At 37.3% G+C, this 16,391-nt stretch overlaps 1 protein-coding gene across 1 annotated transcript; it reads right to left on the bottom strand.

Annotated features, from left to right (window-relative positions):
- Positions 1–364: 364 nt before the first annotated feature.
- On the bottom strand, positions 365–15,628 carry LOC121950315 (AT-rich interactive domain-containing protein 3B-like). Its single transcript, XM_042496266.2, has 9 exons — positions 15,323–15,628; positions 14,045–14,659; positions 8,590–8,664; positions 8,025–8,097; positions 4,609–4,792; positions 3,537–3,787; positions 2,784–3,092; positions 2,602–2,691; positions 365–1,634 (listed from the first exon to the last, which is right to left on the bottom strand). Exons 1-9 carry the CDS (start codon positions 15,347–15,349, stop codon positions 1,492–1,494), a joined length of 1,767 nt encoding a protein of 588 aa, XP_042352200.2. The 5' UTR covers positions 15,350–15,628; the 3' UTR covers positions 365–1,491.
- Positions 15,629–16,391: the final 763 nt, after the last annotated feature.

Raw genomic sequence — 16,391 nt, 5'->3', positions numbered from 1 at the left:
CACAAGGACAAATTTGTTCTGTACAAATGTAGTAACTAAGAACAAAACTTCACTGAAAAAAGAGCCGATAAAGGAATTGTTAAAAAAATAAACCAATCAAGTTGCGGTCACAGTCTATATCCATGTCACTTATGGACATGAATATCATTGCTTGAGTTCACAATGACTTTGAGCTTTACTGCCCAAATCTAATTAGATCATCTTAAAGTCCAAGTGGACATTTGAGCCAAACTTGAACAAATTCCCTCAAGGGGTTACTGAGATATTACGTTCACAAGAATGGGACAGGCGGACAACCATAAAACATAACGCCTCTGATAACAGCTATTGCCGGCATGGAGGAATGAAAAAAGGAACGCAATCATTGTACAGCACACAAGATTGTTTTATTTTTCATGGCCACATGTCCAAGAAATACATTAATCAAAGACCATTACAGAGTTCAACACTAACCTTTCTGAAGTTCACAGTGACATTTGCTTGCATGATTGATACTTCTACTTGATTGTCCACTTACAGTGTATTCCAGCAGATGACTTAATCAACACACACTGCATTACGTATTGCATATTTCTCTAGAAGAGTGAGGTAGCACTGTTTCAGTGTTCAGTGTTGTCGAAAGCTTGAGGTCATTAGCGATACATTCTCTGCGTTTATGCAAATACAACAAAGCAACATATTATAAGATACAACAGCGATGTGTCCAGAGGACTTTCCTGAGTCCAGAAGAAATTTCCAAGAAACTTACCAACACTGGAAGTCGATTGAGGTGATTGCCTTTGATTCACAGCTGACATGAAATAATAAATGTCTGTAATTTTGAGGCTGAGCCACAATGATTAAATAAAAAAAGTAAAATGAAACACAATATAAGACAAAAAAAATTTCAACCAACCTGCATCAAATTTAGGAAACAGATGATATACTGTACATAATCCCTGAAAGCTGCTATGAAAAGTAGAAACTATTAGCTTTCACTCGAAATTAAAGCAAATGTTTACTATGAGGATTCTAAATGGCTTCAGCAAACAGTTACAGACAGCAGCTATGACACTGAGCTAAGGCTTTTTGGTCTTCATTAGCTGCACTTTGGCAACAAAATGTTCTACTAAAGGAAAAGGCAGCTACAGAACTGTTCAATAATTAGCTATAAATACAGTTGACACCCAAAGAGGCTCTAAAGACACTTCTGAACAAACGTTGCAAGGCTGTTTAGACATGAATGTCACTACATTAAAAAAAAAAAAAGCTTCTTGGTAAACTGTGATCTGAATCTATATCATGTTCAGATGAAGTTAAACATCAATGTCCTCTTAACTTATTCAAAGCACATTATGTCATCAAAATAATGGAAAAACAATGCTAGATTTCCTCATGTGCTATGGCTGACTTTCCCAAAAGACTGCCTGAGTGAAAAAAACAGGAGGTCAACTAGTACAACAAGAGAGGAGTAGGCATTTTGCTGAGGATAGATTTAAAGACCACTGAGGCTTAATTTGGTCCCTTTGAGGATGTGGAAGAAGAAGAGGAGGAAGGACTGTGTGAGGAGGACATGGCACTGAAACCATTTGTTCCTGCCATGGTTACAACCTGTGACGCCACAGCAGCAGCTGACTTCTGGGCAAACAGCATTCCTGCAACGCAAAGATCAGAGAGAAGATTAAAGTTAAAACTAACAGACATTAAAGAATACACAGTGAATAATTAACTTGATGTTTGTAGAAATGACACATTTCAAGGTCAAAATGAGGTCATATTTGGAGAAATAAAAGCCCTTATTGTTGCAGAGAAGCAGATTCAACCCCCCCTCCCCACGCACCCACACACACACACACACAGAAAAAAAACATAAAAGATAGTCATTTTTAAAGGAATAGTTTGACATTTTGGAAAAAAAACCATGTTTTTTTGGCAGTTAAGATGACAAAGTGATACCACTCTGTCTGTGCAATATATATAAAGCTAGAGCCAGCAGTCTAGCTTACAGGAGATTGTTTGTGTCAGAAGGATTTTTACCTACTGACAATACTCTGATTAGGCGAGGGGTGGCGCCTGGGTAGAGTGTGCAGCAGGCAGGGCATGACACATTGTGGTCATGTATCCAGTTCCTAATTTGTTCACAAACAAACAAAGTCTCTTGCCTTTCCTTGAATTTGCCTAATTTTTTTTATACATTGTTTGGTACAGATTAAACAATAACATGTTAGTAACTGAATACCTGTTCCCATTCTTTATAATAAACTAAGCTAATGTCTGCTGGCTGACCTATTCTTGTAAGTAATATAAGAGAGTACGTATAGTATATGTTTAATATAGAAAACATAGTATAACTGAGATTCTAGATGTGCTTAATAAATAGAGTGCAATGTATTGCAAAGTGCAGTCTCACACCAATGAATGTGTGCCATTTTCACAATATACAATAAAAATGAGTGAAAAGATAACAGAAAAAAAACTATAAAAAAAGAATATGACATAAGAATAACCTTTTTATTAGGCTTTAATAGAAACTGAACGACTAAAATATTTTCCTAGCTACTTTTTTTCTTAAAACAAAAACATATATGACAGGCCAAACTCAGTTAAAATGTAAGCGCTCACCTGAGTAAACAGTGCCATTGACCTCCACAGACACACTGATACTGGCTGCTCCGTTAGTGGAGATACTCAGAGACAAATCCTGTTTGCTCTCTGCAGGAGAAAAATGACTCCAGTTAATGGACTTTCCTAAAATTGTGTCATGCAATGATCAGGCCTGTATCAAAACAGCGACGGCAGCTCACCCTGTCCATTGTTAAGTTTGAGGTTCATGGGGTTGAAGTGAGACGCCAGGGCCAGGAGGTTTTGTTGGAGGGCTTGCTGCAAGAGGCGCTGCTGCTCCTCAGCCATACGCATCATTTTCTTGTCTGGACCGTTGGCTGCAGCTCCTGTAGCTCCTGTAGCTCCTGCAGCTCCTGCAGCTCCTCGCTCCAGTCTCTCTCTAAAATGCTCTAATGTGGCAGCTTGTGCCAGCTGTTGCTGCTGCTGATGCTGCTGCCCCAGGGCCAGAGCCATGGGCAGCCGGCTGGGTATTACAGGGGTTGACATCTCATCTGATTGGAAAAAAACAATACTTTGGAAATTATTTTTTTATGAAATCAGAAGAGCAGCGTAAAGTGAGGGCAAAGAAAAATTACAATTTTCCTTTACATAAAATGGTATAAAAATAATTATAACTTTGAAACTTGCATTACAGCTGAAAAATATATGATCAATCTGCTAAATGTGCACAAAGATTTAAACCACTAGAGGTCACAAGTATCTTAAAATCCCCCTTACTCACCAGAAATAGTAAACTTGTTAAAACAGTCTTTAAGAATCAAGGAGGGGCCCTCTAATGGATTTATGTAAAAAAAAAAAAGAATAAAAAAGAAAATGGAATCAAAACTGGATCAGACACATTTTATAACGGGGATTCCACCTACCACCAGCTTATCTTCACCACCAGAATGATTTTCAAAGTAGGGACACCAATTTTCCTTTGCACTTTTTCATACCTGCGTGTCTCTTTAGATTTGGACTAGCGGATGCATTCAGGCTGCTGTGTCCCGTCGGTGTGGTTTGCATCGAGGGTGAAGAGAGGAGGGCGTGCGGAGCGGAGCTGGGGGAGGGAGAGTAACGGTACAAGCTGCTGGTGTAGCTGGGACGTCGACCTTCTCTGCGATTACTGTCGATGGCAGCCTGCAGCTCCCCTGGAGAACTCAGACCCTTCTTCTCACACTCAAATGGGTACAGGTACTTCATATACCTGTAAGGAAAATTTCAAATTGGTCGCATGATTTGGTGCACATGAGCACTATTTTTAAATAAAGATAATCTGGTTTAAAATAAATATTTAATGCATTAATTTAATTTGCCCCCTTATTTACTGATAATTAAAAACTACTGAACTTAAATAAGCTTGGATTCAACATGTCAGTGCTGAGAAATGTTTGTATTACTTACTCAAGCACGTGGCTTTGGATTCTGCCAAGTGTAAATAGTACTGAGAAATGTGGGCTAACTATTACCGAAATGTCCACGTTTGAGCAAATAGAGACGCTAAAACTGACATTCTGTGATCACGATTACATGCTGACTTGCACACAACATGAAAACAATTACAAACTATCTGAAAGAAGAGAACAAAGCTGGATTTTAAATGATTTTTTTCATTCTTGGGGCAAATTGTGATTTTCCATCATCTAAAAATTTACCAGAGCTGCTTTAAAGCAGAGAAAAAGCATATAGCAAACATAATGGCAATAGTTAGTAGAGGGTGCACTGCATGGTGTAAAAATATTGAAAAAAGGTTATTTAATTTAATATTATTTAATAATTAAAATATTTTAATCAAATGAAAATGTTAAATAATAATTGCAATCATTTCAGGATTTTACATTTTAACCCATTTAGATAAGACTCACATTTGGAGAAGTCTTTAAATCACCAGACAGTTACATTATCAGCTGGTTCTAAATGCTAAGGCACATTTTTTATATTTTTTATTCCTCTGACAGATTCTGAAGAGGATGTTGTGAATGCAACAACTTTTTGAGCTTTTCTGTTACAAATGAGAGAGACACCTACTGGGTGCGGAGGGTGAAGGCGGCGCTGGTGATGGATGTGGGGAGGTTGAGACCTTTGGTGATCTCCCTCCAGATCTTCTTGTTAATAACCTCCACCAGGCCTCCCTTCTCTGTCACAAGCTTGTAAAGCCTGTACAGGTCCAGCACCTGCTTCGCCATGATGGGGATGCGGTTCACAGGAGTTCCTGAATAAATAAAAGGAAAAATACTATGAAATGCATTCATCTTATTTGAAATTACTTCTGGGCAGTAAATGTGGTCTAGTAAGAGCACAAGGAGGGCAAGAACATATTCTGCTTTTCCCCACCTGGGGGCTTGAGGGTAATGTTGAGTAATATGGCTTTGCATGTTGTATAATTTGTGTGGACAGACCTCTTTAATAAAGCTCATTTCAGATGGATGGGGGTGGGGATAATTCCACAACAGCAGCTCTGTTGCTGCATTGATTGAGTGCAGGGGGGAGGGGTGATTATAGAGCCAGCAGTGCCTGCCAATCACAGGTTTGACAGTTAACCCTTCCAGTCCCGATTTGGAGTAAAGCCAATTAAGCAAAGAGGCTATAAAAGCAGTGGACAAGATTTCTTAGAGCTTAAGATGAACACATGTCACAGACACACACATTTGCCATGGCCGTGACCTTTGCACACGCGAGTAAAGACTGCAGACAGTGTCACGCTGTGTCTTCTTTTGTTTGTTTTTATTGGACCAAATGTACCTGCGGAACCGTTTTTAAGATAAAGTACTTACAGCTTTAAAATTGAAGGTGTAGAAAGATCGCATACTGCAAATGCCTGAAGGTATTTCAGCTGCATTGCTATTACTGATTGTGGTTGTTGTTGCTGTTAGTGAATTTAAAAATTCCTTGATTTTTTGTAAGATGTGAAAACTAAAGTTGGGATGCAGGACTTAAAAACATGAATTAACTTTTGTTATATTCCAACCCCGCCAAACAAGTTTATACAAAATTGATGAAGCTGATCGCCGCCAAGCTGTCTTTCACACTAGAGTTCTGTGCCTGCTGCCGACAGCGACTGTCTCTATATTTCTTTTTCAGAAGTGATGCATTTTACGCCAACTAGCCAGAGTAAATGAGAGAGAGACCATAGCAACAGAGACCATAGCGACAGGGCAGCAGCTATAGGAGTATGGTGGAAAATCCTATGAAGCGTCCAAGAAAAATTCTGGAGCCCACTGAGACAGCCTGCTAATGCACACAGGAGCTGCATAATGATGCAAGTATGAAAATCAAATATGGTACAACAGTCTTAAGAAAGGTCTGTAATTATGAATACATTTTTTGTTTTTTTCCCCTCTTATCTGTAATCAAAAATTACATTGCAATTCATTCTATTAACCCTTTGAAAACTGGAATGACATCACTTTTCTTGTGCAGCTATCAGATGCTTTTCACAAATATTTAAACGTTTGAAATATTAGACAATTGGTGGGATTTCTTTTAAAAGCATGGGGAAAAGTAAATGAAGAACTTGGTCATAAATATTTCTCAAAATGCAAGAAAACAGATCTAAAAAAATATGTTTGAAGAGAAAAATGTCTCGGGGAAAAAATAGAAAAGCTAGGAAAAAACTATATTTATATATATCATAATTCTATGTGTAAAAGTAGGCTATAATTTTTAAGCATTAAAATAACATTTTGTTTTTTGTTTTATTTACTGATCTAATTTTACTATTATAATTACTATCACTAATACTATTATCATTATTATTTATTTATTTATTTATTTGCACTAATTTTCAGGTAATTTTCTTGTACTATTTACAAATAGTATATTAGTAAATACTTGCTAATGTCTGGTTACTTTTTTCTCATGCTCATCGCCTTCTTCCCATGTTTTTTACATAAATTAAGCCAGTTTGCTCAGATTTCAAAGGGTAAGTGACAATTTGGGATCTAGTTGCAGCTAATGAAATGTCACACTGTTCTCTCTTTGGACATCTATCATCGGTTTGACTTCTGCGGGTTTATGAGGACTCACACATTATTCATTTCATGCTCTTGTTTTATGTGAAAATGTTTTATATCAAAACAAGCATGTTTATTTTCAACAACAAAACTTGTCTTTGTATTCGACAGGATCAAATGCTTTGATTATCATGCTTCTGATCTATCAAAATAACAGGCTGTTTTTGTCCTTCCTTGTTTTTTGTCACAACGTCTTTAATTGATACTTGCATTTAAATGTATAATTTTGTACTTTAAACACATTAGGACTCAGCAGCAACATCCTGTTAAATTTCTCTTCATTTTCTAGTAATACAAAATATATGAGAAGTCAACTACTGAGCCTCCTTTGGGGGTAAGGGAGATGTGGTGAGCTAACCTGCAGGTATATGCATGTGGCGACGATGCTTGTGTGATTACTATCACTGCTGGTGGGGGAGGCAAAAGAGCTGCAGTCCAGTTTCAGCTAGAGCTACATTAAAACCGCCAGGCTTAGTGCTCAGATATGTTCCTCAGATCTGATGTTTTGGTTTGCCTGTTTATGTTATTTTTGTAAATGTGGCCCATATCAGATTACAGTGAGAACTGGTCACGGTGCTGAACTGACCTGCATGCGCAAAAGAACAATAAAAAAGTCGCCACATTGTCACATGGAAGTAAACATAGAGCCCACTGAAGTAAACAATAATGGCTTCTGTCGAACAGATTTCATCACAAATTTCAGGATGTCAAAGCTACATTTAGCTATAACTGTCAGCGCCTCTGCATAAGACTCTCATGGCAAGGCGCTCAAGTTCAGGTGACGCATCTGTGAGTGACGTAACGGTTTTCCTTTGTCCGTTTATGTTTATCTATAGATTATTTGTGACAAGTCACTACGAATTCTTAGAATCAGTTTTTTTCCTCCCTAAAGTTTAGGGGGGAGTTTTACCATATCCATTGTGAGGGCCCAAAGACAGAGAGATGTTGTGTGCTGTGACGCCCTCTGAGGCAAATTGTGATTTGTGACATTGGACTTTATAAATAAAAGGGAATTAAATTAAGCTGAACTCAAACTATCCACTCAACCTATGCTACATAGACTGAAATTATTTTATAAAGCAAAATTTTTTTTTTTCATTTAAATATCTGTAAATCTTAAAACTTGTCCGGCAGTGATTGTGGGTTTACTCCTTAAGTGTGTTGTTGCATTCACTGGCAGTAGAATTTCAATACAAGCTACAATACCAGCCCTGCTCTAAAATGTCCACTCCTTTAATACCAAATTAGCATCTTACTGACATAAAAAAATATTCTATCAACAATACCTCTAGAGTAACACTACTTTGTTTTGTTTTTTTAGATTAAAGAGAATCTGCAAAGACTGCCAACAAAATAAGGAGGGGATATTGCTTCCCAACTTACAAAAACAAAAGGATGCTTAAAACAAGAGGGCTCTCTTTTGAATCTCACCTCGTTTCTGCATAAAAACAAACAGTTGATCAAGGAACTCCTTTCGTTGTGGGTCATTATCCAGTTCATAAAGCTGTAAGTTAAAGACACAAAAAAACCCATCAGCAACAAGCTAATAAACTGTTAAGGGCCGTCCAAACAAGGCAATATAACTATAACTAAAACAACAACAGTGAGCATCCAAACTGATAATTAATGTTCTTTAAACAGCGGTGCAGTGCAGGCGCTACACAATCCTTATGTATTTTTCCAACACAAAAACATACATGTTGTGGTCCAAATGACATGTTAACATCTATGTTCAATGCAAATAAATAAAGACCTATTCTGATTGCTTTCAGTATCTTTATTGTTCATGACATCGCTCTAAGAGTGATCCTAACAATACAGTTTGCTGCTTTCATTGTCATTATAGCTGTAGTGTTGACTCCACCATCCACAAGTTGCAACGATTTTTTTAAATTACCTTTTTATAGCAGTTACTGTTCTTGGTGTGGACAGCTCTTTACCCTGATGATCATTTTAGCCATTTTCTTGTTTACGTAAATTTACTAAATCTACAGACCTTAGCAAAGTCTCGAGATGGTTCTCCTCTTACTCTTCCTCCATCATTGTCCTCAGCCCAGATGGCACTTCCTCTCTGGAAATAAGATGCAGAGAAACATTTTTTAACACCACGTTTGCTTTATGTGATGAATTATATATTTTTTATTTGCTCAAGTCAAGGCTAAAGTTGGATATGGTGTATATATATATATATATATATATATATATATATATATATATATATATATATATATATATATATATATATATATATATATATATATATATATATGCACAGACAGAGTATCATCAAAAAAATAACGACAATCAAAAGAACACTGGGATGAGATACCATTCCTATTTAAAGCTCCTCTTTATTTGTAATGTTTTTCTCAAGGACTCTGGACTTTGTGCTTCCCACCTCATGTGTCCAAACCTGTTGTTTTCCCAGCACTGAAACCATTATGTACTGCAGGGAAGACATTAGACAGCTGCTGTAGCTGTAATGCATACTATATATGTAAATATTATGTGCTATGTTATCCTGTTTTATTACATTATGTACTATATTATATTAATATTAATACAACTAAAAACTAAGTATCATTAGTGATTTCTATTGTATATCACTTTGGTGTATGCTGTCATAGTAGGTTCTATAATATTACTTATACATATACTTTGCTGACTTTGCAGCTACTAATCACACCAACAGCAAGTACAACACTGGATGTGGTTACCATATGTTTACTTTGTGTTTTGAATTTTAGAATATGATCTTCTATGGTTTCTATTTTTATTTCTACTCATATCTTATATACTTATTTTTTTTACTTTTTTCTTTTCATCTGAAATAGTTTCTGTCCTCATTCTGCTACAACAACCTAATTTTCCCCTCTGGTGATCGATAAAGGCTTATCTTATCTTTTATTTCTAAAAGGGAAAGGCCCCCGTGTTCATTAGGTAGATTAATGTGACATGTTATTCCTCCATCACCCTCCCCCTTAACATGACAGTTAAAGGTTAAAAATGTGAGAGGAGGGCAGTCCTTGCAAACTGTGTGCAACTGTGTGGAAAAGCCTGCTGAGACGGTATTGTCCTGCTGACACACACCGGGAGCTGCATGATGATACAAGTATGAAAATCAAACATGGCAGAACAGTCTTAAGAAAGGTCTGTCATTACAATTACATTAAATAGATAATGTTTTTTTTTCTGTTTTTCCTCCTATATTTAATCAAAACTTACATTGCTATTCACTCTACTAAGGACCATATGGGATCTAGTTGCAGCTTATGAAATATCACGTTTTCTCTTTGGACATCTATCACTGGTTTGATTTGTGCGGGCTTATGAGGACTCACACACCATTCAGCTCAGGCTCTTGTTTTATGTGAACATGTTTTATACTAAAACAAGCACATGTATTTTCAGCAACAAGACCTGTCTTTGTATTCGACAGGATCAAATACTTTAATTATCATGCTTGTGATTTATCAAAATAACAGACTGTTTTTGTCCTTTCTTGTCTTCCCTAAAAGTTTTTACTTGATACTTGAATTTAGATGTATCATTTTGTACTCTAAACACATAATCCCATTCACTAAATGCTTGGCGTGGCAACCTGAATAGACATGGCAGGTAATACCCATAATATTCCACATGGGAACCAATCATTTGTTGGCTTATAGTCAAACTGTAACTCTCCTCGTGTTTACAGTAAAAACACTATTCAAACTGTAAATGCTGACACACAAACAGCTGCTTTATTGTCAGTTGTTGTAAGACATTCCCCCACAGCCCCATCAGAGGTTATGTGAACTGACTTTAAACCATGACCTTTAGCTGTTCAACCATGTATACATTGATTTTGGCTAACTATTTTAATCACTTATACATTACTTTTAGCTAACTGTTTTAATCATTCATACATTGATTTTAGCTAACCGTTTCAGCCATTTATACACTACTTTGACTAACTATTCAAGTCATGTATACACTGCTTTAAGCCAACTATATTAAATATTTATGAATGACTTTTAGCGACCTATTTTAAGCAATCATACATTAGTTTCACTTAACTATTTCAGACATATTAACGTTACTTTTAGCTATCTGTTTCAGCCATTTATACAGTACTTTGAGCTCTGTCTGAGGCCATTTGAAATTATTTTCAACCATTACTTCTAGATATTTCACTCTTTTATACATTACTTTTAGCTAATTACTTTGTCAGTTTCTACATTACTTTCAGCTAACCATTTCAACCATATTTATTTTACTTTTAGACAACTATTTCAACCACTACCAAGCTAACTATTAAACCTTTTATACATTACTTTTGGCCGTTTCAGCCAAACACATGATGCTTAGTTGGCTGTTTCAGCCATTAAAACATTACTTTTAGCTAACTATTTAAAAAATGTATACATTATTTTCAGCCACCTGTTTTATCCATTAATGCATTACCTTTACAACCGTTTCAACCATATTTACATTACTTTAGCTAACTAACAAAACCTCTTTTACCATACTTTTAGCTGTTACATCATGTTTTAGGTAGGCATTTTAAGTTTTCAGCCTGCTTGCTAACTCTCACATACTTCAAACTGCAACCCACTGGCTGATTTTTAATCAGTAGACTGTATTTTTCTACAAATAACTGCAGTAACTTGCCCCTCAAGCTGGGGATTAGTTATAATGGGCTTATGTTAACATCACCTTTTCCTCTAGAAAATGATTTTCTATTCTTGCTTTTAGTTGTTAACTAGTTTAACAGTTTATCTGTATGTATCCACTTCACTCATAAAACTAATATACTACTAATAAAGGACCTCTGCTCCCCAAGCAGCAAGATTATTAATGTGAAGGTAGATAAACATCCAAGTCTTTTCACCATGAAATGGAAATAAAACCCTCCCCCCTTATTGATGAGCAAGTGAGACCTACTGTGGCTCTATTAACAAAGAGCTTTCAGTTAATTGCTCACAGAGTTTTCACACATCCAGCCCTGGGAATCCTGATCAGTATGTAGGTCAGAAAAAGGTTTCTTTTGTTTTGTCAGATAAGGCTAATTTTTAAATGGCTTTTAAGCAGATTTCATTTATATTCAAATTACAAATTATAAGATGAATGCATAATGCATATTAACAATATATGTTTTTTAAAGTACGCCTGTTCAGTCAAAATAAAATAATAATAATTATTATTAATTTTTTTTTTTTTAAAAAAAACCCAAACACCTCTTCGGAAGTATCCCATTGAAATACTCAAACATTAATACTAACTGGAAATTGCCTCCTATAATGAGCTTCATTAAAATGATTCAGCTTCTCCAGCAGAGCAACAGTGAAAATGTATCACTCTCCGAATGTTAATCTCACTGCATGGGGGCCAAATTTTTAATCCAAAACAAATCATTGGGCCTTTATAACCAAAAATAAAGTCAAGATAATTTATCTGGCCCCTTGCTGTGCTGTAAGCTGGGACTGAAAGCAAACAGGGGCCTTTTGTGCCCGCCCATGCTGCATTTAGGGGTGTACAGTGAGTCCAAACTCAAGCAGTGAACAATGGCTGCCCAGCATGGTGGGGCTTGTACAGCATGTCCACATCTTCAAAGATTTTTTTAATGAATGAAATGACTGAAAGAAAAACCTAAAGAACTATAGAGAGGGTCCCAGTTTTGGGAGAAAAAGGGTAACGAGTAAATCATTACAACCATTACATAGCTTTACAGCAAACTATTAAAGTAGTCTTGTTAATAAAAAAAACAGTCTTCAAAAAAATAACGGTGACAAAACAAGCAAATCTACATTTAAGCAAAGTGGAAAGCATTTTCAACTTTCTTTCTGAATATAGGCTGCGTACCACTTTACAACAGCTTGCAAATCTCAATAATGTTCCCCACAAAACCAGTTAGCAATGATAAAGACTCCTATAATGCTTTTTAGCTTATCTTATCAAATAGATAAATAGGATTACATTAAACATCACAAGCAAAGCCTCCCAAATCTTAACACAAATGGCTTAAAGCAAATGCCTTACAGTTTTTTTGTTCCAATTATAAGGTTCTGAGATGTTTCTTGTGATTTAAAGGATGGACAAAAAACAAAATTCAAACCAATTCACAAACACACAATTAAATTGCTTTCTCTCACGGTTCCTTATTGAGCTTTAATGAAAACGGACCAAATGCTGCACCAGGTGTTGTGCGCTTGCCTGACAAAAGGAAATGCAATTCTCACTACAGTGGCCATATAATGTATTGATTACTGCAGCTGAATTAAGCTGCCATTAAGTGTTGCCAAGCGACGGCTTAATTATGCAAAGCTATCCACAGAGCAACGTCAGCAGTGAGTTTCAGTGCCTGCTGCAGTTTTAAAAGAGGCTAATGAACACAGTTTTTAATTTTATAAAGAGTAAGATTGACTTTTCACCCCAACATTTAGCTTTTACCAAAATCAATGGCAATGGAGGTGACAGAAAAGCAGAAGAAAATGTGAAATATTTCTGAATAATAAACAAGAGATGTGTAAAACTGAGACCATTAGGCTCCAGTTAAGTAAACTTAATGGGTAGTTGCTTGCTGGTATGCTGTGAGGCACCAACACAGCTGTCCCTCTGGCCACAGGCCTCATTAATCATAACGTATTGTATTTGAGTGGGGCCTTTTCAAGGGAAACACACACGGAGGAACCAATCAGATTGTCCTCCATAAAAAAGGAGAAAAAAAACTCTGACTAGACCCCCTGTTTCCTATATGTAGTCAAACATACCTGTTGGAAAACACAATTGGAAATACCAGCTTTTGATCTCATGTTTTATATCATATTATATTGTGTTTAAAGGAGATCTGCACGATAGAGTAAGAGAGAAGTTCACCCCCACCAGGCAGTTCCTTAAAGCAGTTAACCCTTGACGTCAACCTTGTCCATAAATACACACTTGAGGCTATTTCATTAATCATCTGCTCTCATTTTAACTTCATCTCTGTCAAGCCTGAAACGGCTACTTTGAACAGTGAGTACTGGACCACGGCCAAGACCAATTAGCTCAGGGGTGGCGAGGATGCATTTCCAAAAGTGAGAGGAGAGAGTTGAAGTTCAGCAGAAGGAGAGATCTCTAGCGTGGCTGGTAATTAAACACTATCAAATATGGGCAACCTGCCAAAGGGGCACACACAAGTGAGAGAACAAGAGGCAGTGGTGAGCCTGACTCTCAGCAGGAAGAAGTCAACAATTAATAATAAGAATTAGAACACACACCAGCTAACACAGAGAGAAAAAGATGTTGATTTCCTCTCTGCAAAGATTAAGATTGAGGCTCTGGCTACCTAAACTGGGGTTCAAATGACTATAATATACACAAGAGTGGTCAGGAATTTTGACGTATGTGTAATTTATGAGTGAAAAGCTAACTATAAAAGACGACAAACAAAAAATGTGGCCTCAAAGTGTGCAGTACAGATAACTTACTTGTTTTAATGACTCATCGTAACTCCAGTCCACAAAGCCATTGGGTGATGAAAAGGAATGTTGGCCTGCAGGAGACAGCAGCTCCTTCTCCTTCTGCTCCTGTTTTATTGCTGGGGGTGGAGATTGGGACAATTGCTTCACAGCAGACGTCTGAGGTGTGGAATAAGGAGGGAAGGAGAAGCCTGCAACCTGCTGGAGTTGAGGCTTCTTCGCCTGTTGTTGAGGCCCGTCCTCCTCCTCCTCATTGTCTTCCTCTGCCTCATCGTGCTCCTCAGGCTCCCCCATTTCCTGTCCCTCCTCATCTGAGTCATCCTCCTCCTCATCTGGATCTATTCTGCTGAGAATAGCAGCACTCAAAGCATGCTGAGCTGCTTGATAAGTCTGTCCATCTGCTTTGCCAAATAATGCAGAGTCCAGTCTGGAGCCCGAGGCTCTGGCTGCAGCAGCATGTTGAGCAAACAGGAGCTGGGCATGAAGAAGCTGCTTCTCTTGCAGGTTCATCTCCAGTTTGGCTCCCTGTTGTCTCTGCAGATGCTCCATCATCGCCTCCAGGTTCACACCAGCGTTGCTGGACTGTGGACACCCAACTGAACTGCCCTCCTCAAGTGAGCTTGCCTATGGACAAAAAAAAAAAATCATTGACAAAATTTGATCAGGTAATTTTGTTTTTTAATGCTGCAGGAAATTATCCAAAGTTCCAAATAACTAAATAATGGAAACTGCATTCAACAAGTATAAAAAGACTCAAAGAGGCAAATGAAACCAATTCTAGGTATTTTGCCTGAATAAAGTTGCAAACTTTGATGGGGGATATAAACAAATTAAGTGAACAGTTTTCTAAAGAGGAGCTGGTTAGGCTTTACAAAGCAGAGCAATGATGGATTAAAGTGAAACAAAGCTTAGTGGTTTGAAACAATAATTAACAGAATATAAACTAATTAAATTGAGAGTAAATTAGCAGCTGGGCTCAAAATGTTTCTCTTAATATTACCCGTGTCCTCACTTGGTTAAAAGCTACTTAAATATAAAAGTACCCAAAATTTGGGTATTTAACCAGTCGATTCTTCGTTTTTCTTTTAATTGAAAGGCAACTTTATTTCAGTGCTAAATGCGAAAACACGGCCTACACGCCGATAATCGCGGAAAACACTTTATCTGATTAATGACTAAAGCGAAAATTTCATAATTCAAGTGGGAATGTTGCTCAACATTAATCGCCATTTGCTTTGTTACTGTAACAAACACGAGTAGGAGCGTTACCAGTTCGTCGACACTCACCATTTGCGCCTTCGAGTAATCCATCATCGCCAACAGGTCTTATCTAGTTTTTCCGTCTTCCCTCCCGTAGAAATAAATCGCATCGCATGACCAGTTTCCTTTTTGAAACAGAAAAAAAATATTCTTCTGATCAAATGTGGTTTAAAAAGCTCCTGCAGTGTGGAGGCCGGATTGATCGGAGCTGGAGGAGGGGTAACACTGCTGTGCGCTTTACCTCCCTGGTCACTGCGCATGGAAACTCAAACATCTTTGATTGTCTTTGACTGAGTGGCCTACACCCCCAACTCGCATGAATGAAAGGCCCGCCCCGTGCGTAAAGCTCGTAATGTGGGTCTTCTTGCCCTCACAGCTTTTCTGTGGAGCTACCCACCCACTTCACGAGGAAATCCCACCCACTGCTGTGATCCTACACACTGGTCTGCTTAATGAGGTAATACCAGCACTGCAAAAAATATGGGATAACATTATTTTAGTCAAGAGGTTCTTCATTCACACAGTAAACAGGCCTGACCTTTACACCCAGAGCAGCACTTCATCTTTACACCAGCGCTGAATTGGATTTATTTCACAGTGGAAACATGCATGGAAATGCAGCGTGGCTCATGGTCTGGCTATAAAAGTCATGGTTCGTTAGTCATTGTCCCTTTTTCTTTGGAGCAGCACTAAGTACATTTAACAGGGATTTGATTTGGATTAATATGTCACTGCACAACTGTCATTCTAATTCAGATATAGTGTACATATAGTATTTTTAATCTTTTTATTGCATTTTTATTCTATTCGTGTTCTTGATTTTTACAGTGCTATTTATTTTCTCTTACTTTAGTTATTGCACCAATGCGCCAAAGCAAATCCCCTGCACGTGACGACGTAATGCGTTTCTTAACAGAAAGTGTGTAATAAGAAGCTGGCAGAAGTCATCTTTTGGAGGTATTGCAGATCTTGTATTTTCTTCCTCAAAACGGCCAGTCTTTAATTAATGTATTCATGCTGGCATTCACAAATAGAACAAACTATATCATGCAATACTATATGGTTTCTTAGAGCTCAAACAAGAACAATACTGGAT

The sequence above is a fragment of the Plectropomus leopardus genome, chromosome 7 (assembly GCF_026936395.1).
Source record: "Plectropomus leopardus strain MGB_pleo_1.0 chromosome 7, ASM2693639v1, whole genome shotgun sequence".
Taxonomy (NCBI): Eukaryota; Metazoa; Chordata; class Actinopteri; order Perciformes; family Serranidae; genus Plectropomus; species Plectropomus leopardus.
Note: the sequence above shows the minus strand (reverse complement) of the source record. Positions and strands in the feature narration are given on the sequence as shown.